This window comes from Phyllostomus discolor, chromosome 5 (genome assembly GCF_004126475.2).
Source record: "Phyllostomus discolor isolate MPI-MPIP mPhyDis1 chromosome 5, mPhyDis1.pri.v3, whole genome shotgun sequence".
In the NCBI taxonomy this organism is placed as follows: Eukaryota; Metazoa; Chordata; class Mammalia; order Chiroptera; family Phyllostomidae; genus Phyllostomus; species Phyllostomus discolor.
This window is the reverse complement of record NC_040907.2, coordinates 36,195,101-36,219,065: the sequence shown is the minus strand read 5'-3', so window position 1 is coordinate 36,219,065 and position 23,965 is coordinate 36,195,101. Positions and strand designations below refer to the sequence as shown.

At 37.5% G+C, this 23,965-nt stretch overlaps 1 protein-coding gene across 6 annotated transcripts in view; it reads left to right on the top strand.

Moving 5' to 3' along the window:
- EPS15 (epidermal growth factor receptor pathway substrate 15) overlaps window positions 1-23,965 on the top strand; it is a 128,735-nt gene that overhangs the window by 63,957 nt on the left and 40,813 nt on the right. For all 6 annotated transcript variants that reach the window (XM_028511330.2, XM_036026068.1, XM_028511335.2 and 3 more), the window contains exon 13: window positions 8,996-9,068. In XM_028511330.2, the coding sequence (XP_028367131.1) occupies window positions 8,996-9,068 (73 nt within the window). The remainder of the gene's footprint in view (window positions 1-8,995; window positions 9,069-23,965) is intronic.

Sequence of the window (23,965 nt, the reverse complement as noted above, 5' to 3'; positions counted from 1 at the left end):
ACTAATTCCTTTAACTTTTGCTACATAGGGATTTAAATACGTCAGTCAGACTAAATTAGTATGATATTTTTAACTTAAAGAAAGAAAAGCAATGATTGTATTATGATAATCTTAGCAAATACCTGCATCTCTCACCTTAGCTGTATTTTTTATTGCCCAGCGGTGCTTTCATCTGAATCTCCAGTAGGACAGGCTTTCTAGTCTTTCCCTGCCCGCTGTCTGTCTCTTTCATTCCCCTTTCTCAGTGATGTTCATCTAATCACTTGGGCTGCAACCTGAGATTGTTTCTTCCTTCATCATTATGCTCCTGTCTTTGAAATGTTTCTTGAAATCATTCCTACCGTCTCATCTTCTTTGCCTAATTAACTCCTCATCCTTCAGATTTCACCTTGGACACCATTTCCTCCAGAGGGGGAAGCCTTCTCTGACTATTGTATGTCACAACCCTGTACCTGTCAAGTCTTATGTAATAGCCTGTTGTACATTGTTTTTATATTTACACTTGTCATAACATTTACTGTACTTTATTCTAATTGTCTATTTTGTTTGGCAAAATAAAACTAGACTATGTACTTTTTTAAGCATAGGAACTATTCACTTGTTCACTATTATAACCCTAATGCTTAGCGTATGTAATAGATGAGAAAATAATTCGCTCATTGTTGAAATCTGTCCCTTTTTTCTTGTGTTTCCGTCTTCGTTTTAGCATTTATCTCTTATCTGCATCACTGTTATAACCTAATTAACTCTCTGCTTTGAGCTTTTTGACCATCCTACCTCCACTTGATGTATGAAGAACAACTCAGATCCCTTAGTGATTCCCCATTCCCAACTAGATCTAGTTCACTTTTCTGAGTATGACACAAAGGCTCTTCCCTCATGGTGTTCTCTTAGCATCCTGATCATTCTTCTGTCTTAGCCACCTCCCACAACAAAGTAGACTCATCTGCTGATAGCACTGTAAACTTTCTTGAAAGTAGACACAGTATGTTTGCCCTCGTACTCCCGGGGTTCAGGAAATGCTCTAATCTATTTCAGTTTTATCCCTTTTCTCCAGCCACCTGGTGGGTAGGCTTATTACCTCTCACCTCAATATTCCACTGCTTTTTAATTCTTCTTTGCCTCTGATCCTACTGTTCCCCTTTGCCTGAGGCACCTTTTGCCTTACAAACTTTCACTCATGCTTCATGGTTCAGCTTAAATACCATCTCCTTAGTCAAACCTCTGAAAGGTTGATTGCTCGTTACTCTTTCCTTTCTACTTCTAGAAACTTTAGTGTTTTATAATACTACTCACCACATTTTATTGTGGTCCTTTTAAAAATATGCATTAAAAAAATCTGAACTCCTTCAGGTCAAGAGCTGTGTCGTATTCATTTGGATAGGTTAACAAACCGACACACATTGCCTGAAACCATAGAATCTCAGTATAGGTTGGTTAGTTGGTTGAATGAAGAAGTCAGAGTATGTTATAAATATTAGAATATTTCCCATATTTAATTCCTACACTTTATGGCATTCTAGAAGGCCATATGTTAAATGATGAAATAAAGCAAAACAACTCAATAATAGCTTATTTTTGAAGATATAGTAGAGGATTTTGTTGACAAAAGGATTTTTAATCTTCACAGAGAATGAGGTTTAGTGGTTTGATTTTTCATATTTTGACTAACTGTTTTTGTATCAAGGAGCTCCTTTGAAAATCTGATGAAGACAGACTTCGCCCAGGAAAAAAATGTGTATCTATGTACACCATTTTGCATTTATTTCAGGAGTTCTCAGGCCCTTAAAAACTATCCATGAAACCAGTTTCAAGAACCCTTGCTCTGAAAGTTAAGCGGCTCACTTGGCAGTGATAAGTAAGGCGAGATGTACTGAGAAATTGCTTCACTCACTCAGTGTGGTGGTGGCAGCGAATTATGCTGAGCAGCAGTTAACATTTGTTTGTCTCCCACCAGCTTCTTCTTCCTTCCTGTCTCTGTCCTTTTAGCAAGAATATCAGGAAGTAAAAGCTACATCCTGTCAGGCCAGTTGTTATCCTGGTCTGGGGCCAGTAAATGGGGTAGATAATTACAATAATGATTGTTAGGCATTGTGCTCTGCCTGCTTTATATAAATTCTTTTACTCAGTTTTTGCAGTGTTGCTAAAGGGTAAGTAGTTTTATCTCAGTTTTTCAGATGAGGAATGGACAAGTCTTTTCTAAGAAGCCTTCCCTGATATCTGTCTCAGCTCAGAGAGCACTCAATTTCCTTCTGTCAGAACACTTAACAATACTGGGTTATATTTCTTTCCACAATAGACTCTGAGCTCTGTGTGATAACACAGAATGTCTCTAATTTGTAATAGAGCAAATATAGTGTAATATTTCCGAGCCTGGGCTTTCTAACCTGATTGCCCAGTTTGACCCCTGATGTGACTTAGACAAGTGGCTTAGTTAATTATTTGCACTCGAGTTTCTTCAATGTAAAGTGCAAATATGAATAATACCATATAAAATACCGGGTCAGTTATTGGAACATGGTACATTCTCTATTAATACATGTTAGTAATCATCATCACCTTCGTTGTCATCATCCCTAATACCAGCCGAGCACTTTGAGCACAGCGCTGACTGAGTAGGTGCTCAGCAAACATTGGCTGGAGTAGCTGAATGAGCACTCTTTCCCTGGTTGAAGAGAAACAGGAACTGTGTATCCAGGGTCTATATTCCTAAATATATAGATCTCTACCTCAATTATATTTGAGAGCTGATTTAAAAATATAAACATATACACATATATATACATACATATATATGTATATATATTTAAGGCAGTGTTAGCATATGGTTTGAATTTGTTTTAATTATGTTTTTGGTTTAGTTTATTTCAGATACCTTTAGAAGGTATTAGCTCTGGGGAAAGCATTACTTATGTTATTGAATCTGGAGCCCTTTTGTTTATATAATCCAACCTAATCAGTTTCTGGCCCTGTAGAGATCTGTGGTACTGATACAGAAGGTCTCGATTATGACTGCTTCAAGAATGGTGTTACTGATTGAGTTATGGAAACATAAGGTTGTAGTGTGCATTTGGTAATAAGGAAGCAATTTAATTCAGTTTCATGTAAAGTGGTACAACATTTAAAACCTCTGAGATCTTGATATTTTCATGTGGCTTTGAGTTACTGTCTAGTAGCATCCTTTTATTTCAACCTGAAAGACTTCCTTTAGCATTTGTGGTAGCACAGGTTTAATGATAATGAAGTCACTCACTTTTATCTGGGAATATCTTAATTTCATTTAAAATTTTTTTATTTTTCAGTTACAGTTTACATTCACTATTATTTTGTGTTAGTTTCAGGTATACAGCATAGTGGTTTGATAATCATATGCTTTACAAAGTGGTCCCCCAATATTTCTAGGACCCACCTGGGACCATACATAGTTGTTACAGTACTATTGACACCATTCCCTGTGCTGTACTTTACATCCCCATGGCTATTTTGTAACTACCAATTTGTACTTTTTAATCTAACCTTCAACTCTTTCATTCACTCTCCTCTGGGAACCATCAGTCTGTTCTCTGTCTCTGAGTCTGTTTCAATTTTGTTTGTTTATTCTCTTCTTTAGATTCCTAGTATAAGTGAAATCATATGGTATTTGTCTTTGACTGACTTATTTCACTTTGCATAATATCCTCTAGGTCTATCCATGCTGTCACAAATGGTAAGATTTCATTCTTTTTTATGGCTGTCATGTGTGTGTATGTATGTACAACAATTCTTTTATCCAACTAATGGGTACTTGGATTGATTCCATATCTTGGCTATTATAAATAATGCTGCAGTGAACATAGGGGTACACATATTCTTTCAAATTACTGTTTTGAGTTTATTTGGATATATACCCAGAAGTGGAATTGCTGGGTCATAAGACAGTTCCACTTTTAATTTTTTGAGGACCATTCATACTGTTTTTCATAGTGGCATACTGTTTTTCATAGTGGCTGCATCAATCTGCATTCTCACCAGTTCTGCATTCGGGTTCTCTTTTCTTCATATCCTCACCATTTGTAGATTTATTGATGATAGCTATTCTGACAGGTGTGAAATGATAATCTTTTTGTGGTTTTAATTTGCATTTCTCTGATGAGAGTGACTTTGAGCATCTCTTCAGATGTCTATTGGTTTCTGTATGTTCTCTTTGGAGAATTGTCTGTTTAGGTCCTATGTCCACTTTTTAATTGGATTGTTTGTTTTTTTTTTGGTGACTCCTCCCAAAGGCATGAGCTAGACAGGGCTCGCGACAGGGAGTTGGGAGGGTAGGGCTGTCGTATTTCTCCAGGCTGATGCAGTTTGGAGGGGAGTGCTTGATCCAGGGAAGATGGCATCTGTTGGCGGTGTGGGAGAGGGACTCAGCAGAGGGACCTTGGTAGCAGTCCCTTCAGCTCTTTACCTGGAGCTGTGCAACCCAGTCTGTCTTTAGTTGGTTGCGATCTGCCCTCCCTGCACCAGAGTCGAGGGTGTGCTGGCCATTTAAGAGGACACCTGGGTGTTTAGTGGACTCCCATCTCTCCCTGTGGACAGAATCCCTGATGGTTTTTACAGCTAGATATTACGTCCTGTGATGGAGCCAGCATTTGAATTCCGGACTATTTTACTCTAAATCTTATGCTTTGAAAACCATATAATAAAAAAAATTATTTAAAAAAGGACAAGAAAACCATGTAATGAATTTCTAATAGTAGAGAGCTGGATTATTGTTAATATGTAGACAAGATTTTGGGGGTAGGGATTTCAGTGATTACATAGCCCCTGTGTATTAGATCATTTTTGAAACTTTTTTTGTAACTCATAATTCCTTTGAACAAGTTTAAAAATTATTCACCAATGTTATTTAAAATAATAAGTAATGTTAGTATTAAATTAAAAACAACCAAAGCATGGGCTGAAAGACTACCTTTTTCCCTAATTACATGCCATCTTGTACATTTCGCCTTGCATATCTTAGGATGGTAGAGATATTAGCATCTGTATAATGAAAAGTAGGAAAATGAAAGTTTATGGGATCTGATTTGAGTCAACAGAACCATTTCATGGCAGAGCCAGATTGTTTCCAGTTCTCCAGTTTTAGTCCCATTTTTCTTACTTTACATAAAACCCACATGCCTTACTGAAGACAACATAATGAGAATAGCGTGCTTTTTTGTGTTTGCTTATTAGATTCATTGGCACTTAAGCTACTTAATAATAAGAGCATCTTTAGTGTTACATAATAAGTCTTAGGATGGAAAAATATAACTTTATGTTTTTCACAACTTTCTAGTTTTCAGTTGGTTTCTAGTTTTTATTGTTTTCCAGTTGGAAAATAATAGATGCTTCGGTTTAGGAAAAAAGACATAAAACTGTATCTGAAAGGACTTTAAAGGTGATTTAATCCTGTTTTTCTGAAAAGATTGGTACTATGTAAAAATTAAGGCAGATGGCCCATTCCCTCCTCCCCATAAACAGAGCCTGGGTAAATGGAAGTGAATTGCAAGAACTCTAGGTCCTGAGGCTGACTGTCCTTGTGAATAGTTTTTAACTGCTTGATAGTAGGTTTATATAGGGATCAACTTCAGACTTCGAAAGCCTAGCTTGGACTTTACTTTCCTTGCTAGTTCAGACACTAGTTTCCACAGAATCAGAACAGTCAGCCTTTGGAACACCAGGGAGCTCTATCCCTGGCCTTCCTGTGTGGCTTTGGTATTCTTGGATCCCTTAGGTTGTACCAGCGTCTTGGAGTGCATAGTCTAAGATAGAGGGTGTGTAGGATCATTTCATTTCCCTTTTCTGAGATTTACTAAGGTGAAGGCAATAGCTTTTCCTGTCATGACATCCAAGATGAGTACTACTACTCTGGGAAAAATGCTCATACACCTGTATTTGAAATATATCTTATGTCTGTCTTATCCACATATATCAATAGACTTCTTAGGAAACTGCATGTAAATATTTTTTTATTGTGGTGCAGAATCTTGAAAATAATTAAAATTTTAAACCACTAATATTCAACAGAATGCTTTGCATTAGCTATGCATCCATCACCTTTAGAAAAATATGTGTTAATTTGAACCCTGACGGGTGTGGCTCAGTGGATTGAGCACCAGCCTGTGAACCGAAATGTCACTGGTTCGATTTCCAGTCAGGGCACATGTGTGGGTTGTGGGCCAGGTCCCCAGTTGGGGGCATGCAAGAGGCAACCAGTCCATGTATCTCTCACACATTGATGTTTCTCTCCCTCCCTTCCTCTCTCTCTCTAAAAATAAATAAATAAAGTCTCTTTTAAAAGAAAAGAAAAATATGTGTTAATTTGAAAGAGAGGAAAGTGTAAGAAATGTGGCCAAGCATCTTTAGTACATCTAAATGTGTTTAGATATTTTTACTTGTCAAGAATGAGAAGGATAGCTAGCAGGGGTATCCAGCCTGTGGCCAATGGGCCGCATGCAGCACAGGATGGCTGTGAATTCAGCCCAACACAAATTCGTAAATTTACTTAAAACGTTATGAGATTGTTTTGTGAGTATGTGTGGTAATGTATTTAATGTGTGGCCCAAGACAACTCTTTTTCTTCTGCTGTGGCGCAGAGACACCAAAAGGTTGGACACCCCATAGATGTTGACTCTATGGAATACTACAGAATAACAATTTGGCATCTCTGTAATTATAATATAAGCCAATGAGGAAATTATTTGATTGTCAGGCTGATTTTCAGGACAGAATTTCCGTTATATTTTTTATAGAAAGCAATATAACTGGCAATTTTTTTTTAAGTTTTCTGTTTAGGAATATATATTATACTACTTGGCTTAAATAATAAAAGGAATTGTGAAACCAGAATTTTACTAGATAAAAGTAGATCAAAAGTTAAATTTGATTTCAGTACTAAGAGAAATTAATGCCTCAAGATTCCCGTATTTTATTTAGTTGGGAAAACATACGAAAACATATGTTTTCAAGATATGTTTGTAGACATTACCACTGTTCCCCACTCTTCCCTCACCCAAAATTTGTAAAGAGAAATTTGTACTTTCTAAGCATCCTTCATTTTACCCAAACATAGACTGTGTTTGCTTGTTAGAGCTGAAAGTCCTTTGTAATGTTTTCCTTTTTCACCAAGTAAGCTTCTTTCTTTTGCTCTCCCATTGGTGTGTCAGCTTACTGCCTTCCTGCCGCCCTGTTTTTATGCACGTACACTTGATCTTCTCAGCAGACACAGCCAGTAAAGCAGTTAACAGCGGAGCAGAAGGGGTTGAGTACAAACACACATTAGTGTTTGTAATGCTGATCTATGATACCATATAATGTTTTCTGTTGTTGTTATGTACTATTAGAAACCAGGAGCTGAATTGATACTGACCTTGTGTGGATTGCCTCTGAGGATCTGGGGTGGGGGGAGGGGCTAGTTTCTCATGTGACTTATCTCTGACATGCTGCAGCCAGACTGAGAACACTCTTCTGCTCGTGTATGGGGGAAAGAAAAAATTTCTAAGATTGAGCTAGCAGAATTTCTAGGGCATATTTAGATTTTTCTTCCTGTGTTTTTCTATTCTTCAACTTTACATAATTTTATAAGGATTGGTTATGAGGTTGACCTTTGCATAATAAGTAGATTGAGGTATGGGAGGAACAGGCTGCCACAGTGATTCATATGGTAAGAGACTGTTGAAAATCTCAGCAACATCATGACCCACATTGCGACCCATCTGAGAACAGTTAGTGAGCTCCTCGGCCGTCTCCAGTGTTTAAAAGTAACAGTGCACATATAGCTTTGTTCTTGTGCTTTTTTCCTCCCATGCAGATCTTAAAAACATTGTACCTACATATCCAAAACAGTTGAGTTTTATCTACATTTAAAATTTCACCTAAAAAAGGTGAGAAATATAAATGTAGTTGCCCCTTAAGCCTCTCCTTTTCTCACTTTCCTGTGTGCTCCAGTTTAGTGGAGCCCAACCTCATGTGGGAGATGAAACTGAAACACGGTCATGAAGCTCCATGGGCAGCTCTGCAGTTCTAGTCTGGAGGACTTCTTGAATGCCTTCCTCTCTTCTTCATGTTGTCTTTTTTAACCTTTCTCCCCACCCCAAAAATGTAATACTGCAGAATTCTACAGCTTTTTCTCTTGTTTTGTAGAAAAGAAAGTGAAGGGAGCAGTGTGTGTGTGATTTAAGTACAAACAGCAGTTAAATTTATTGTATCAAAAGAAAATAGCTTCATTTTGTAATTCTGAATCTAAGATTACTTAGGATTCATGTATTAGGAATCCCACTCTTATGGATAATGTATGAATTTAAATAATGATGTTTCAAAGTAAAAGGGGATCCTAGCATGTTTAATCTGAAGAGTAGAAAGATAAATGCTAATGCTACATTGTTTTTTATATTTGATCAGTTGGGATTGATCAGTGATCTAAAATAGCTTTTTTTAGCAGATGTACTTGCTAGAGCAAATGGCCTGTGTATTGGCAGTCCTTTCCATTTTCTTTATATTTCATTCTCAAATTGGCACACACCAGTGATTTAAGGGGACATTACCACTTCAGTAAATGTTAATATTTGTTTCTATTAGCATTTTCATTTAATTTAATAGTGGTACTTAAGGGTTAAGCTTACAGAGCTGATGCAACCCCTCCTTTTTTTCACCAGCAATTTTCATTGGACAGCATTTCTATAGCAACAGTGAGATCAGTGAAACCTCGATGTTTCATTGATTATTTTTCTCCTTTTCCTTTTTTAATCTATTCTCTTTTCACCACATTTTAGTGAGAAGGAGATTTGATATTTTTTTAACAGTCAGAGCTTTATATTGATTTCTGTTCCATAAATAATTAAAAGAGGGTAGAAAAATCTGCCCTTCATTTAAAAATTGAATGTTTCACTATGTATTTAAAAAGCGATTCAGGATTAGGAGGATGGATAACCATACCGGCTGTAGCTGATGTTCTCAAATATTCTTGCATTGTTTGCTGGTCTTCTAGGGAAAAGAATAATGTGGAGCAGGACCTTAAGGAGAAAGAAGATATTCTTAAACAGAGAACAAGCGAGGTTCAGGTACGTGAGCTGTGAAATTCAGTATTCCATTTCTGACGTAGGAGAATTTATTTTAAAGGTATAGGGTCATTTACTATATAATGATTGTGGTGTTGGTGAATAGATCAAGGAATACCTATTACACATGTGATATAAATAGTTGTCCTTTGTAAAATGATTGTTTTTCTCTGAATTTTGGCCTGCAGAGATCACACTGCAATGAGAAAGCAGTATTTTTCATCATAAATTTCTAGTTTTGAAAGTATTCTAAAGATAATATTTACCTACATATTATATCATTAAAAGTAAGTTTGAATGACTTGTGATATAAATAGTATTACACAAGTAAAATTAAATGAGTGAACTTATCAGCATCATCATCTACATCATGAAAATGCAAATTGCATTTTCATAGGCGTGAGATTTTTGTTAGCTAGGAAACCTAGTATTTTAAAGGACTATTTCTCACGATACTGGTAGGAGGATATGATACAGAATAATTTAAAATAGTATTTTATAAGTTGCTTAGTAGCCAGGATATCTTAAACTTTGGCATAAAGAGATTTGATTCATTTTCACTAGGTGCTGTGTTAAGTAGCTTCATTTTACAAACAAAATAGACAATAAAACCTCAGTTTCTGACTGGGAAATGACACAAAAAGGGTTATTTCAAACATTAAAAATACAGAAGGTCGGGCAGTGTTGCAGTTAGAACTGTAAGCATTGCGTGTGACTGTTCCTGGGGCATGTTTCCTGAATGCTGCACCAGTGCCTACAGGAGGCTGGGTGTGAAAGCACTGGGAGCCGCTGCCAGCAAGAGCTCATGGATGGGCATTTCTTAACATGTTACTTGTATGTTTGACTTCCCTGCTTTTCACAGTTATAAATGGGTGAAAGCTCTAAATTGTTAGATGCACTGTTTTGTTTTGATGTGGGATGTTCACCAGATTGTCTGCCAGGTGGACTGTGCCAGCATGGGGAGAATGATTTACTGAGGGATTGAGGAAGAAGGCAAAGAGACTTCTTGTTGGAAGCTGGTGCTCAGATTGGAAGACTGCATTTATTACATGCACTGCAATTTTCTAAAGGTAGTGCAGAAGTCAAGAGTTCATCACTAATGTTTTTCTTTTTGTGGTAGTGAGATGAGGGGGTTACTTCAGTTACATTATTGTGCAATTTTTGAGGTTCTTAAATGCTGAAAATAGTTTAAGAATGGAAGATAAAATAATCTATAAAGTTTTATAAATCTGAAGAAATAGATATAGTTACTGATATAATCTTGGACAGCTTCTAAATTTAACCAGGTAATGTTTCAAAGTATGAAATTTTTTTATGATGGACAGTGTTTTATTTGTATGCATCTGTCTATTGGTTTTCCCTACTGCAGTCTTTTGAGGATGTGAATTTAAATAGCCTCAAATAATAAAATTCAATTTTATTGAATTTTAGCCTATAGGAGCTTTGTTCCTTTTAGGCTAAATGGGCTATCCTTGAATATTTGATTTTTTTAAATTATAGTTTTTTTTGTCAAAATTGCTTCTCGATTTGCTTATCTTTCTTTTTATTTTTTAAAGGTTTTATTTACTTATTTTAGAGAGAGGAGAAAGGAGGGAGAAAGAGAGGGAGAGAAACATGATGTGCAAGAGAAACAGCTATCAGTTGCCCCTCTCATGTCCCCCGCTGGGGACTTTGCCCACAGCCCAGGCATGTGCCCTGACCAGGAATCGAATTGGCAACCTTTTGGTCCACAGGCCAGTGCTCAATCCACTGAGCCACACCGGCCAAAGCTATCTTTCTTTACTTAGTGGTGACAGTAAGGTATGTGTTAAACCTAAGCTTTGCTAAGTCCAGATGTGTGATTGGCATAGGAAGTCTAAATTGTTGCATTTTTGCATTGGGTGCTGTAAATAAAAGGCATCTTGGAGCATGGTTAGCACAAATCAAGTTGTAGTGGTCAAACAAAAGTTCATTGAAAAGAATATTGGATTAAAACTTTGTGTTAGTGCATTTATTACTCATTCATTCCATTCCATTACAGGTGTCTCTGTATTATCCATGGTAATGAGACACTAGACCATGATGATATGGATAATTGACATCTACAAATAATTAAAACTTTTCATTTTAGTGATCATTTTCAATTTTCTGAAGCACAGGACAACTTATCAGAAGTGGTAATATGTAGACTTCAGTACCTATTTAATTAACTCTGATTTACCCATTGGTAATGAAGCACAGACTAGTAATAACACGGATAATTAGAATCTGTTAAGTAATTGCAACTCCTAGTACTTATTTTCCAGTTTCTCTGTCAAAAAGCAGTTTACTGGAGCTGTTAATAAATAGCAGAACGGAAGAATGTGTACTTCACTGCTTCTTTCTGACCCCCCTTTCCTAATGTAGATGCTAATGAGAGATGCCAACGTGAAGGCATCAGGTGTGAAGGGAGTTTTGACCTAACAGTGAGTGTCTGCCTGATCCAAAGTTGGCTTTTCTGAGTGCTCTTGCTTTTCTCTGTATTTATAAAGTCACAGAAAGTTATTGTATGAGCTTGTACCTCAAGCCAGTTACCAAACTTTCAAAGCCTGTTTATGTGTGAATCAAAGTGCCAAAAGACTAGTTATTTTTTTGTTTGTTTTTGCATTTATATAGTCTTCCTAATTCAGTAAATTAGAAAATGTGCTACATAATTAAATTTTAAATGTTTGTTTCCTATCTGTAGTCCCATGAACTACATATTGAAAATTTTCAATATTTTTCAAGATTTTTTTCTTGAAAGCCAAACCAGTGATTAAGTTCATATTTAATTTTATGAGATGACCACTCTTAGCTCCCATGCGGCACGCTGTTAAGTGTGGAGGAATTAGGCCCAAAGTGACCCGAGGGTAACAGGCTCTCCAGCATTGTTCTGTTACAGATGTTTATGATTTGGGCTTTGTTGTCGTTGTTAAAAGAAGAGGGACCTACATTTTTTCCTACCTTAAACTGCGTATGTACAATTGCCTGTGTACAATTTCATTAAAATTTTTCTTCTGAGTAGTTAACAGATATTTAGAAATTCACCTTCATTGTATGTTTTCTTCAGTTTTACCCAGAAGTTTATAGGAACAACTTGGTATCAGACAAACTTGAATTTAATTCCTGGTTCTGGCTCTTCTAGGTTTTTGGTCCTAAGTAAGTACCTTAACAACTCTACACATTAGTTTTATCTTCTGTAACATGGGATGATAAAACTCCCTAGTGAGGTGGACGGGTCCGAGGCGTTATGGATGAGACATGAGACAAATTCACACAGACTACCGAGTCCTGTGTAGGAAAAGGACGGCACAGCCACTCTCTCCAGGGGAGAGCGCCTCAGCCCCCGCCTTGACAAGCTTTTATTGTTTTTCTGGGCACATTACATGATGGTCCTCATTGATTGTGTACAGGTTCACTTTAGGTGGTTACCTTTAACAGAAAACAAAGGAGAGGGTGTGGCTAATCACATCACAAAAGAAGGATATTTGCAAATGCAAAAGGAAAAGTAGTTGAACTGGTTACACTTGTCCTTGGAAGGTTTAGCATGGATTTTAGGAAGTTACTTTAAAGATATGCAGTAAATGTTTGCTGCCTCAATTCAGGGTGAGGGAGTTTTAGCAAAAAGCAAGTCTCAAAGCGGCCTAGGTACAATGCAGGTCTGATTCCCCACAGGAGAACCCATCCATGGACGTGGGTCCTGTGCATTGGACCTTGCTTTCCACTGGTCTTTCCAAATGTGAGCTGGGCCCATGCCATGCAGAATGGTCTCCTATACCTAGCACTTAAGAGTTGCCGTAAGACTAAGATGAGAAAATGCAGGTAAAGTGGCTCACAGAGTGACCAGCATCGAGTCAAAGTTCAGTAGATGCACTGATTAGTAGTGGGATTCTGTGCCCTGCTCTCATCTCCTTCTTATCTCACTTCATTTTTGAGCTCCACGTTGAGCTGTCTGTATATAGATAGGACTGACCAATTGGAAAACACATTTATTTATTTACTTATTTGTTTGTTTGTTTTTTGTTTATTTATTTATTTTCACTATTGCTGTCACTTTAGCTACCGGCCTGTTTTTCTCTGTTTTTGTTGCTTTGCGTGGCCATTTTTTCCCTTCCTGTCCTTTCATTAACCTTATTTAGTCTGTTGTACTTTAATAACCACTATGCTTTAATTTTTCTCCTTAGGACCAGCAGTAAACTTAAGGCCGGATCCACTGGTTACTGCTTTCTGGGATTGCACTCTCCTAGATGTTCTGCCTCTCTGACCCTTTGCTTCTGTTTCCTTTGCCAGGGGCTGACTGACACTCTCTTTCCTCCCCGACTTCCTTCTTTTACATACCCCTGTCATCCAGATGCCACTGACTCCCAAGTATTTATCCAGCCCTCTCTTCTCCTGAATACCAGTCTCATCTCTCCACTTGGGCATTTTGGTGTTTATCATTTCAAAGTTGATATGTCTAAAATGAGTCTCACTGTATTGGGAGAAAAAAGGCTTCAATTTTGGACTTCCCTATTTTTACCAGTGTTTTTCTTTCTCACTGGTTGCCACCCTTATCACCTAACATCTAAAAATGTAAAGGCAGAGCATAAGTGTTCACCCCATTCTCTTCTTGCCTTTCTTCCTAAACTAATTTCAGTATCATGACTGTCATAGGTGAAAATGCTTCCTGCTGCCCACCACCACTGTTAATGATGTGGGGTGTCGTAACTCATGGTTATGTTGGGGGTGGAAAAAGATGAGATACATTCCCTTTTCTATTACTACTTAATATTTTATTTTCTGCCTCTGAACTGTGTGCCAGACATTCTCTTCCTTATTCCCCACTCTTACACCTTTTGTTGTTGAAATCTAAAATTCCCTACCTCCCTGCTTATGTGAATTCCATTCATGCCTGAAAGCACAACTCAAATCCCACCACTTCTGTTAAACTTTTCCTGTTGCTTCAGTCTACACCGGTTTTTTTCTGTGTTGGAAATTCCACTGGAGTGTGTATCCACTTACATGGCATGTCCAGTATGTTACCATATTGTGCTAGTTAAGTGCATATGTATGTATGTACATTTCAATATCTTTCAGCCTGTGTTATGAACTCTTTAAGCATAGAATTTGTACCTTGGACCATATCTTTTACTATATTAGATTAAGATATTGTTAAATGGAGGTAAATTTAAGGAAGCAGTTGACAATAGAAATGAATAAACTTCAATTTTGTGCATGAAATTAAAAATAGGTCTAGACACATCCAGAAACCACAGACAGGAAGGATTGGGAGCACAGTGAAGGGTCAGACTTGTTCGTATTGTTTGTACTATCCCCGTGCAAAAGCAGCTCCAAATTGTTTATACTTTATCAGTAAAGGTTTAGTCATTCGTAGTAATTGTCCATGTGTTTTTTAAATTTTAATTCAATTAGGGTTTTTTTTTTTCCTTTAGATGAAGAAGGATGGCTTATTTTGGGTGGAAATAAAATTAGTTACATGAGCTCAGCATTCTTTTCCTGGTGATAATGCTCTTAGAACATATGCTGGGAAGCATGTGATTGGGAAATAAAGGCAGGCTGTTCGTGAGGTTCTCTGATGCCCGCCCTACTTTAGTAAATTCCCTGTTTGTTCCTTGACTTAAACATCTTGCTGTACAGTTGGTACTTTTTTAATATTAAGAATACTTCTGTATCTTCTGTTTTGAGAATTAGGCCAACATAATGGATGTATCTAATTATTTCTAGTTTGGATTTAGTATAAAGAGTTTTTGTAAATTAATTAAATGTAAGTAAGTGTTTTATTCATAAATTAGCGTATTTTATATTTAATTTTTACTCTATATGAAACAAGTATAAACATTTGTGTTTCTAATATTTCATAGGTTTAGTATTTAAGTTGCTTTTTCAGTTACAAAACTAACTTGGGTTGCTAAAATGAATTATTTTACTCTTTAATAGGTAAGAGTTTTTATGTATTTGTTTAAGTTTTATTTTCACTATCCCTGTAGTACTTCATTGAGTGTGGAGGGTTGGGAATGAGTTTATCATTTTCAGTACTTGTGTGATTTCTAGAAAAGAGGACATTTTCCTTGAAATTTCTTTTTCTTTTCTTTTTTTTAATTGTATTTTTTCCATTACCATTAAGCCCCCTTATACTTCTCTCCCCCTGTAATTACCACTCTGTTGTCCGTGTCCATGAGCCCTTTTACCTTTTTGCTCAGTCCCTCCACCCCCTCCCCTCCCTGCCCCTCCCCACACTAGCTGTCATCTGTTCTCCATCTATGAGTATGTCTCTGTTTTCCTTGTTAGGTCAGTCTGTTCATTAGATTCCATTTATGAGTGAAATCATACGGTATTTGTCTTTCTCGGACTGACTTATTTCACTTAGTAGCATAATGTTCTTCAAGTCTATCCATACTGTTGCAAAGGGTAAATTTTCTTTTTTCTTTTTTCTGGCCAAGTAGTATTCCACTGTGTAAATGTTCCATAGTTGTTTTATCCACTCATCTACTGATGGACACTGGAGCTGCCTCCACATCTTGGCGATTGTAAATAATGCTGCAGAGAACACAAGGGTGCTTATGTTCTTTTGAATTAGTGTTTTGAGTTTCTTTAGATATATTCCCTGAAGTGGGATTGCTGGGTAAAAGGCAGATCCATTTTAAATTTTTGCATTATCTCCGTACTGGTTTCACCAATCTGTATTCCCACCAACAGTGCAAAAATGTTCCCCTTTCTCCACATCCTAGCCAGCACTTGTTTGTTGATTTATTGATGATGGCCATTCTGACTGGTGTGAGGTGGTATCTCATTGTGGTTTTAATTTGCATTTCTCTGATGATTAGTGACTGAGCATCTTTTCATGTTTATTTGGCCATCTGTATGTCCTCTTTGGAGAACTGTCTATTCAGGTTCTTTGTCGATTTTTTAATTGGATTTTTTTGGGGGTGAGTTTTATAAGTTCTTTATAAATTTTGAATAATAATACCATGTCAGATATATCGTTGGTGAATATGTTCTCCCATTCAGTGGGTTGTCTTTTTACTTTGTTGATGATTTCCTTTGGTGTGCAAAAACTTTTTAGTTTGATGTATCCTATTTATTTATTTATTTATTTATTTATTTATTTATTTATTTTTGTTTCCCTTGCCTGGGGAGATATATCAGATAAAAAAAAATTGCTATGAGCAATGTCCAGGATTTTACTGCCTGTGTTTTCTTCTATGGTATTTATGGTTTGGGGTTTAACATTCAAGTCTTTAATCCATTTTGAATTTATCTTGTGTGTAGTGTAAGAAGGGTGGTCTAGTTTCATTTTTGTGCACATACCTGTCCAATTTTCCCCATACCATTTATTGAATAAACTATCTTTGGCTCATTTTATTTGCTTGCTTCCTCTGGCAAATATTAATTGACTATAAAAGTGCAAGGAAATTTCTTTTAAAATAAAGCCAACATTCCTCTCAAGCATCCATTCATTCCTGGATGAGGAACCTTGGATATGCCCAGCTTTGGTATTTTTCTAAAACAAACCTGGCACTGCATCTCAGTAGTCTTGTTCACTTCATCCTCGCCACTCTCTGATCTCTGTGTCCTCCTTTCCTTTGCTGGTGCTGGCACAGGTAGGCAAGTAGAGCATAATTGTGGAAAATAGAGCATGACTGCCGGCCAGTGTGTTGCTTTAGGAAAGGGAGTAGGATAGGAGGAATGATCAAGGGGACATTCAATGAACTATACTGTTAAATTCTTTTGTACAGCAAGAGAGTATTTACATAAAATCTGTGTAATAGAAAAAAGAAAAGTTATCTATGTGAGTGATCATTTTAGATTATATAGAATTCTTCTCTTATAGGCAAAATTTGCAGGAACTGTTAATTTAACTTGTAAAATAATTTTTGCTGAGGCAAGTTTTTATTGATGAAGCTAACTTCTTTTCATTTATAACCTGGGGGTGGGAGTGGGGAGTAACGCATTAGATGAATTTCATTAATGTCTTTAGTTACATTGTTTCACTTTTCAAAATTATCAGAATAGCAAAACAGCTAAAATAGAAAGGGCAGGAAACTTAAATGAAGCCTAATTTTATAAAACCTATTTAATGTAACCCTGGCTGGCGTAGCTCAGTGGATTGAGCACAGGCTGCGAACCAAAGTGTCGCAGGTTTGATTCCCATCGAAACCCTGGCTGGGTAGATGCCAGGGTACATGCCTGGGTTGCAGGCCATAACCCCAGCAACCACACATTGATGTTTCTCTCTCTCTCTCTCTCTTTCTCTCTATCTCTATCTCTATCTCCATCTCCCTCCTTTCCCTCTCTAAAAATAAATAAATAAAATCTTTAAAAAATAAAAAAACCTATTTAATGTGTAAGAATTGCAATATTATTGTTTGAAAACTAAATCTTCAAAGCTCTTAGATTTATCAGTGTCAGCATATTCTAGACCTCTGTGTCTTGGATTCACCTTAAACATACAGGTGTTTTTTGTTTTTAATCCTCACCTGAGGACTTGCTTACTGATTTTGGAGAGAGGAGAAGGGAGGGAGAAAGAGAGGAAGAGAAACATTGCTGTGAAAGAGAAACACAGACCTATTGGAGACTGTGTCTGCAACCCAGGTATATGCCTTTTGGTTTACTGGACATCATTCCAGCTGACAGAGTCACGTCAGGGCAACACGAAGGTCTTTTTTAAGAGAAAAATTCATCAATTTCATTAATGGTGCAAGACAGGAACCAAAATATAAACTACAAAAGAATGAAATAAATGTTACATGAAGAAAGTGCAAAGTAAAAAATGTGTGGCTTCTATTTCTCAGATACACTGTTAATAAAGAAATGTTTTGGGGAAAAAAGAAGGAATAAAATAGAGCAGAGCCTGACTACAAAGGCATCTGCAAATGTCTTCAGTCCCCCACTTGATGGGGTGACATTTGGTAGTGCTGACATCGGAGAGGATTTTACCAAAAGGCTATCAAAATGTAAAGACAAAACTGTCCTAGGTTAGTCCAAGATACTATTCACTAGGAATACCTGCACTGCCCTCGTTAAGGGGAGAGGGGGACGTGGGAAGGGGATAGGCGTTGTTGCCTTCACTTAGTCTCAGGATAAGTAAATCTGTACCACAATAACATAGCCAAGTGTATCTGGATACTGATGCTGGCGTGGAAATGGTCATTTTTTTACATTTCCTGGTAATAAAAGTAATATGGGTCCATAGTAATCTTGTAAAATGTAGAAAGATATAAGAAAGAAAAAACTCTACAATCTCACATTCTAGAGAGAACAATTTAACATTTTTGCTGTATTTCCTATGAATAAACACAGATGGCTTTATATTTGTGATTCAGTCTTTGTAGTCATCTTTTAAATTTAGCATTATGTCCCAGACATTTTTGATATTATGTGACCTTTTTTTTGTTTTTTAAGATTTTATTTATTTATTTTTACGGAGAGGGAAAGGGAGGAAAAAAGAAAGAAACATCAATGTGTGGTTGCTTCTCATGCTTCCCCCACTGGGGACCTGGCCCACAACCCAGGCATATGCCCTGACTGAGAATTGAACCGGCGACCCTTTAGTTCACAGGCCGGCACTCAATCCACTGAGCCACACCAGCCAGGGTTATATGACCCTTTTAAGATAAATTTTTTTCTTCATTAGATTTATAATAAAAATAGAATCATCAAATTACATCTAATTATAAACACTACATAATATTAGAGATGTAAAGTCCAATGTTTTTCTTTGGGGTTTGGGAGAGGATGGGAAATTAGAATATTTGAGGATGCAGATAGGTAACATATTCTTCCTATTCCCACCTCTGAACATTTTTAATTAAAGAAAAGGAAAAATAATCCCCCCCCCCCAATATTCTTAAAAGCTGCATTTTGGGTCAGCTTACATATAAACTATATAATAATTTTATGTACATTACTGTATATCTATAATATCTATATATATGTATATAAAATACAATAAGGTATTCACAGTGAATTATATTCCCAAAATAATAAAATTATTTTAGATCTGCAGGTGCATTTAAAAAATATAAGAATTTTTCAAACCACTGTATTTACTCAAGCCACTGTTAAAGTGAAGCAGTTATTCTGCCTTCCTGAAGAGTAAGAATAGCTCATAATATAATGTATAGAACAACAAAATAAGCTTAAAAACACACAAAAAGTATGTGCCATAGTGACATGCTAAAGCAGTAAAGATTATTTTCATAAAATGGAAATTTTAAATGTCAGGTCAGCCTTGGTCTATACAGTACAAAAATCATGAATAGAAATTTAGGTACTTTAATTTAACAAATGGCATTTTATCATAGATGAGTTTGGGGCTAGTGTTAATATTTAGCTGTAATTGGAACAGAGTGAAACTCTTCACACTATGTTAAAAGAACATCGAGTCTTTTCTTTCTGTCAACCCTAGGCACGTTTGCTGATAGTTTCTCCCAGATACTAGAATCCTTGTGATAGTATTAGTCATTGCTTAATTATTGTTTGGAATGTGTTAAGCTTTGTACCAGGTTGTGGAACCTGAAGGAAAGACGAGAGATTAGCTGTGTCCTTCAGCATTTTATCATACAGTGTACTAATTGTGATAATAGAAGTTAGTATACACTGCTGTAAGAGCACAGGTAAAAGAAACTCAAGGTGTATGACCCATGGACATGTACTAAAGTGGGGGAATGTGGGTGGGAGGGGGTGTACAGGGCGGAGGGGAATAAAGGGGGGAAAATGGGACAACTGTAATAGTATAATCAATAAAATATATTTTTAAAAAAGAAAAGAAAATTTAAAAAATTAAAAATCAAAGGCAAAAAACCCCCAAAGAAACTCGAGGTGAGTCAGAAGAGATTAAATTTGGCTGGGTCTTTAAGAATGATAGCATTTCCAGATAGCAGTGGTGGGGAAAGGCCTTTAAGGCAGAGGAAATGGCTTAGAAAAGGAAGAGAGTCTTTTGAGGTTGGGGCACAGGTGAATGTGAGGAAATGAAGGTAGTAGAAGGGTAACTTGGAGCCCAGGTTTGGAGGTTCCGATATGTCTTGTAACCAGTTTTACTTTATTCTGCAGATGAGAGGGAGCCATCATATTTTTGAAATAGCCGAGTGATTAAAAAGCGCTCCTATCTGATGAGTTATTTTAGAAGAGAGTTAGGCCCTGACTGGTGTGGCTCAGTGGATTGAGCACCAGCCTCAGAACCAAAGGGTCATCTGTTTGATTCCCAGTCAGGGCACATGCCTGGGTTGTGGGCCAGGTCCCCAGTAGGGGGAGCTCAAGAGGCAACTGCATATTATGTATCTTTCCCTTTCTTTCTCCCTCCCTTCCCCACTCTCTAAAGATAATTAAATAAAATCTCTTTTTTTAAAAAAGGAAGTTAGGCATATGGAATAGGAAGAAACAAAGGCAGAATTATGAATCAAGGGAGGGACAGTGAAAGCTGCCATGTATTTATTGAGAGCCAATGCCAGATGCCTTTCTAAAGCAGGATCTCTGTATTTGATGATGGATCGGTTAACAGTGTAGGTAGGTTAAAATATTTAGGCATGAGAAAACATTTAGGTGATGCTGGCAAATTAATGACAAAACACAAGTGGAGCTCACCATTATGAATCTGATATCACGTAACCTCGTGAAAGGTTAGCACTAGACAAGTCTTTCATGATGATCATCTATTGTGCTGGCCCTTTTAAAGACCATTTTTAAAGCAACATGTAGTTTTATTTTTAGATTTAATTAGTTAATTGAGAAAATATAAAATGAAAAGCAATTATAAAAAGCATCGTTCAATGTTTTAATCACAGAAGCATCTACATATACAAGCATACCTCCTTTTATTGTGTTTCACAGGCAATGCATTTTTTTTTAACAGTTTGAAGGTTTGTAGCAACACTGCATTGAGCAAGTCCGTTGGCACCATTTTTCCAACAGGCTTACATGATGGTTAGCATTTTTTAGAAAAAAGTATTTTTTTTAATCTTACCTGAGGATATTTTTATTGATTTGTTTTTTTATTGTTGAGACTACTACAGATGTCCCCCATTTTCCCTCCTTTGCCACCTCCACTCAGCCCCTGCCCCTTCCCACTAGCCTTCATCACATCATTGTGTCCTTCAGCTACACATATATGCACATATGTTCTTTGGCTAATGTCTTTCAGTCCCACTACCCCCTCCCATCTGGGATCTGTCAGTGTGTTCCATGAATTCACGCCCCTGGCCCTGTTTTGTTCCTCAGTTTTTATTGTTTACTAGATTTCACATATAAGTAAGATCATATGGTATTTGTCTTTTTCTGACTGGCTTATTTTACTTAGGATATTATTCTCCAGGTCAGTCCATCATGTCGCAAAGAGTAATAGTTCCTTTTTCACAGCTGTGTAGTATTCCATTGTGTAAATGTACCACAACCTTTTTTTTATTCCTCACCCAAGGACAAGTGTATTGATTTTAGAGCTAGCAGAAGAGACAGAGAGAGAGAGGGGGGACGGGGAGGCACGGACATGGATGAAAGAGAAAAACATCTATTGGTTGCTTCCTATACTCTCCCTGACAGGGGATTGAACACCCAACCTAGGTATGTGCCTTGACCAGGAATTGAACTCACAGTCTTTCAGTATATGGGGGGATGCTCCAACCAAGTGAGCTACCTAGCCAGGGCACAAATAATTTTTTAGTATAAGTATGTCCCATGCAAAAGGCATCTGTATTTTGTTTGTTTGTTTATTTGTTATTGTTGTTCTATTACAGTTGTCCCAGTTTTTCTTCCTTTGCCCCCCTCCACCCAGCACCACCTATTCCCTCAGGCAATTCCCACATCATTGTACATGCCCGTGGGTCATGCCTATAAATTCTTTGGCTACTCCATTTGCTATACTGTACTTTATATCTCCATGGCTATTCTGTAACTACCTATTTGTACTTTTCAATCACCTCACCTCTTCATCCACTCTCCCCCACACAGCCCTCCCATCTGGCAACCATCAAAACACTCTGTATCCATGATTTTGTCTCTGTTCTTCCTGTTTGCTTAGTTTGTTTTTTAGATTCACTTGTTGATAGATATGTATTTATTGCCATTTTATTGTTTAGTTTTAGTTCTTTTTCTTTAAGTCCCTTTAACATTTCATACAATGGTTCGGTGGTGATAAACTCCTGTAATCTTTTTCTTGTCAGGGAATCTCTTTATCTACCCTTTAATTCTAAATGATAGCTTTCTGGGTAGAGCAATATTGGCTGTGGGTTCCTGCTTTTCATGGCGTTGAATGTTTCTTGCCAATCCTTTGTAGCCTGCACAGTTTCTTTTGAGAAATCAGCTGATTATCTTATGGAAACTCCCCCGTAGGTAACTAACTGCTTCTCTCTTGCTGCTTTTAAGATTCTCTCTTTATCTTTAACCTTTGGCATTTTAAGTATGATGTATTTTGGAGTGGGCATCTTGTTTCAGACACTCTGTGCTTCCTGGACTTGGCATGTCTATTTCCTTCACCAAATTAGGGAAGTTTTCTTTCATTATTTTTTCAAATAGATTTCCAATTTTGTGCTCTTTTTTTACTCCTTCCAGCACCTCTATGATGTGAATATTGGAATACTTGAAGGTGTCCTAGAGGCTGCTTAAACTATACTCAGCTTTTTGGATTCTTTTTTCTTCTTGTTATTCAGTTGGTTGTTTTTTCTTCCTTATGTTCCAAATTACTGGTTTTGTTCTCGGCTTTATCCACCATACTATTGTTTCCCTGTAAATTGTTCTTTATTTCAATTAGTGTATCCTTAGTTTCTGACTGGATCTTTTTTATGCTGTTGATGTCCTCACTAAGTTCCTTGAGTATCCTTATAACCAGTATTTTGAACTCTGCATCTGATACATTGCTTATCTCCATTTCGTTTAGTTCTTTTTCTGGAATTTTTGTCTGTTCTTTCATTTGGGCCATGTTTCTTTGTCTCCTTGTTTTGGCAGCCTCCCTGCATTTGTTTCTGTGTGTTAGATCTGCTTTGACTCCATGTCTTGGTAGCATGGCCTACTGTAGTAGGTGTCCTGTTGGGTCCAGTAGTGCGGCCTACCCTATTGCCCAAGATGGGTACTTAAGGTGCGCCCTTCAAGTGGGCTGAGTACACCCTCCACTTGTAGTTGAGCCTTGGTTGCTGTTGGCAGATCAATGGGAGGGATTTACCCAGGCCAGTCAGCTGCAAGGACTGGCTGTGACCACTGACCACCAACCTCCACTGTCCGTGGAGAATCAGCTGTGCAGGGGCAGGGTAGTGGTGCTTCAGTGTGGTCTGTAGCTGTTCAACTATTCCAGAGGCCCTGTGGTTTTCAGGTGGTACAAGCCAAGGACAGCCCCTATCTGTGTTTTGCCTTGGGGTCACCCTGCCTGAGCAATAAAGCAATCTGAGAGGGCTACTATTTGTGCTGGGCTTGGAGATTCCCAAGCGAAGCCAAGCTTTAAATCTAGACTGGCTGCTGCTAGTGCCAGGCATAGGGCCACTTAGCAAGTGGTAGGGGGGTCAGGGGGCAGGGTTCACTGAGGCCAGCTGTAACTTGTTTTATAGGATTTAGGAAGTTGTGAAGCATGAACCAAGACCAGCCATTCATATGGCAAAGCTACTGTTAACAGCTTGGGTGGGTCCTTAAGTTGGGTGGGACAGAGCCTCAAGGGTTCTCCAGGGCAGGGCAAGCAGTGTTAGCTAGATTAATGAAGTCTCAAATATGACACCAGCCTGCTGGCTCTGTGTTGGGAGGGTTCAGAAAAGGGACAATGACCTCTTCTCACCTTTGTGTCTGGGAGAAAGCTGTCCCCAGCTCTTGCTTTGATGCCAGACACTTCAGCTCCTCCCTGTATGGCACTGGTGCCTTTCAGCCTGCTACCCTGGTGCTGAAGTTCATAGGGAGTGAGTTTGAGTAAGTTCATGTGTGGATTCTTTAAT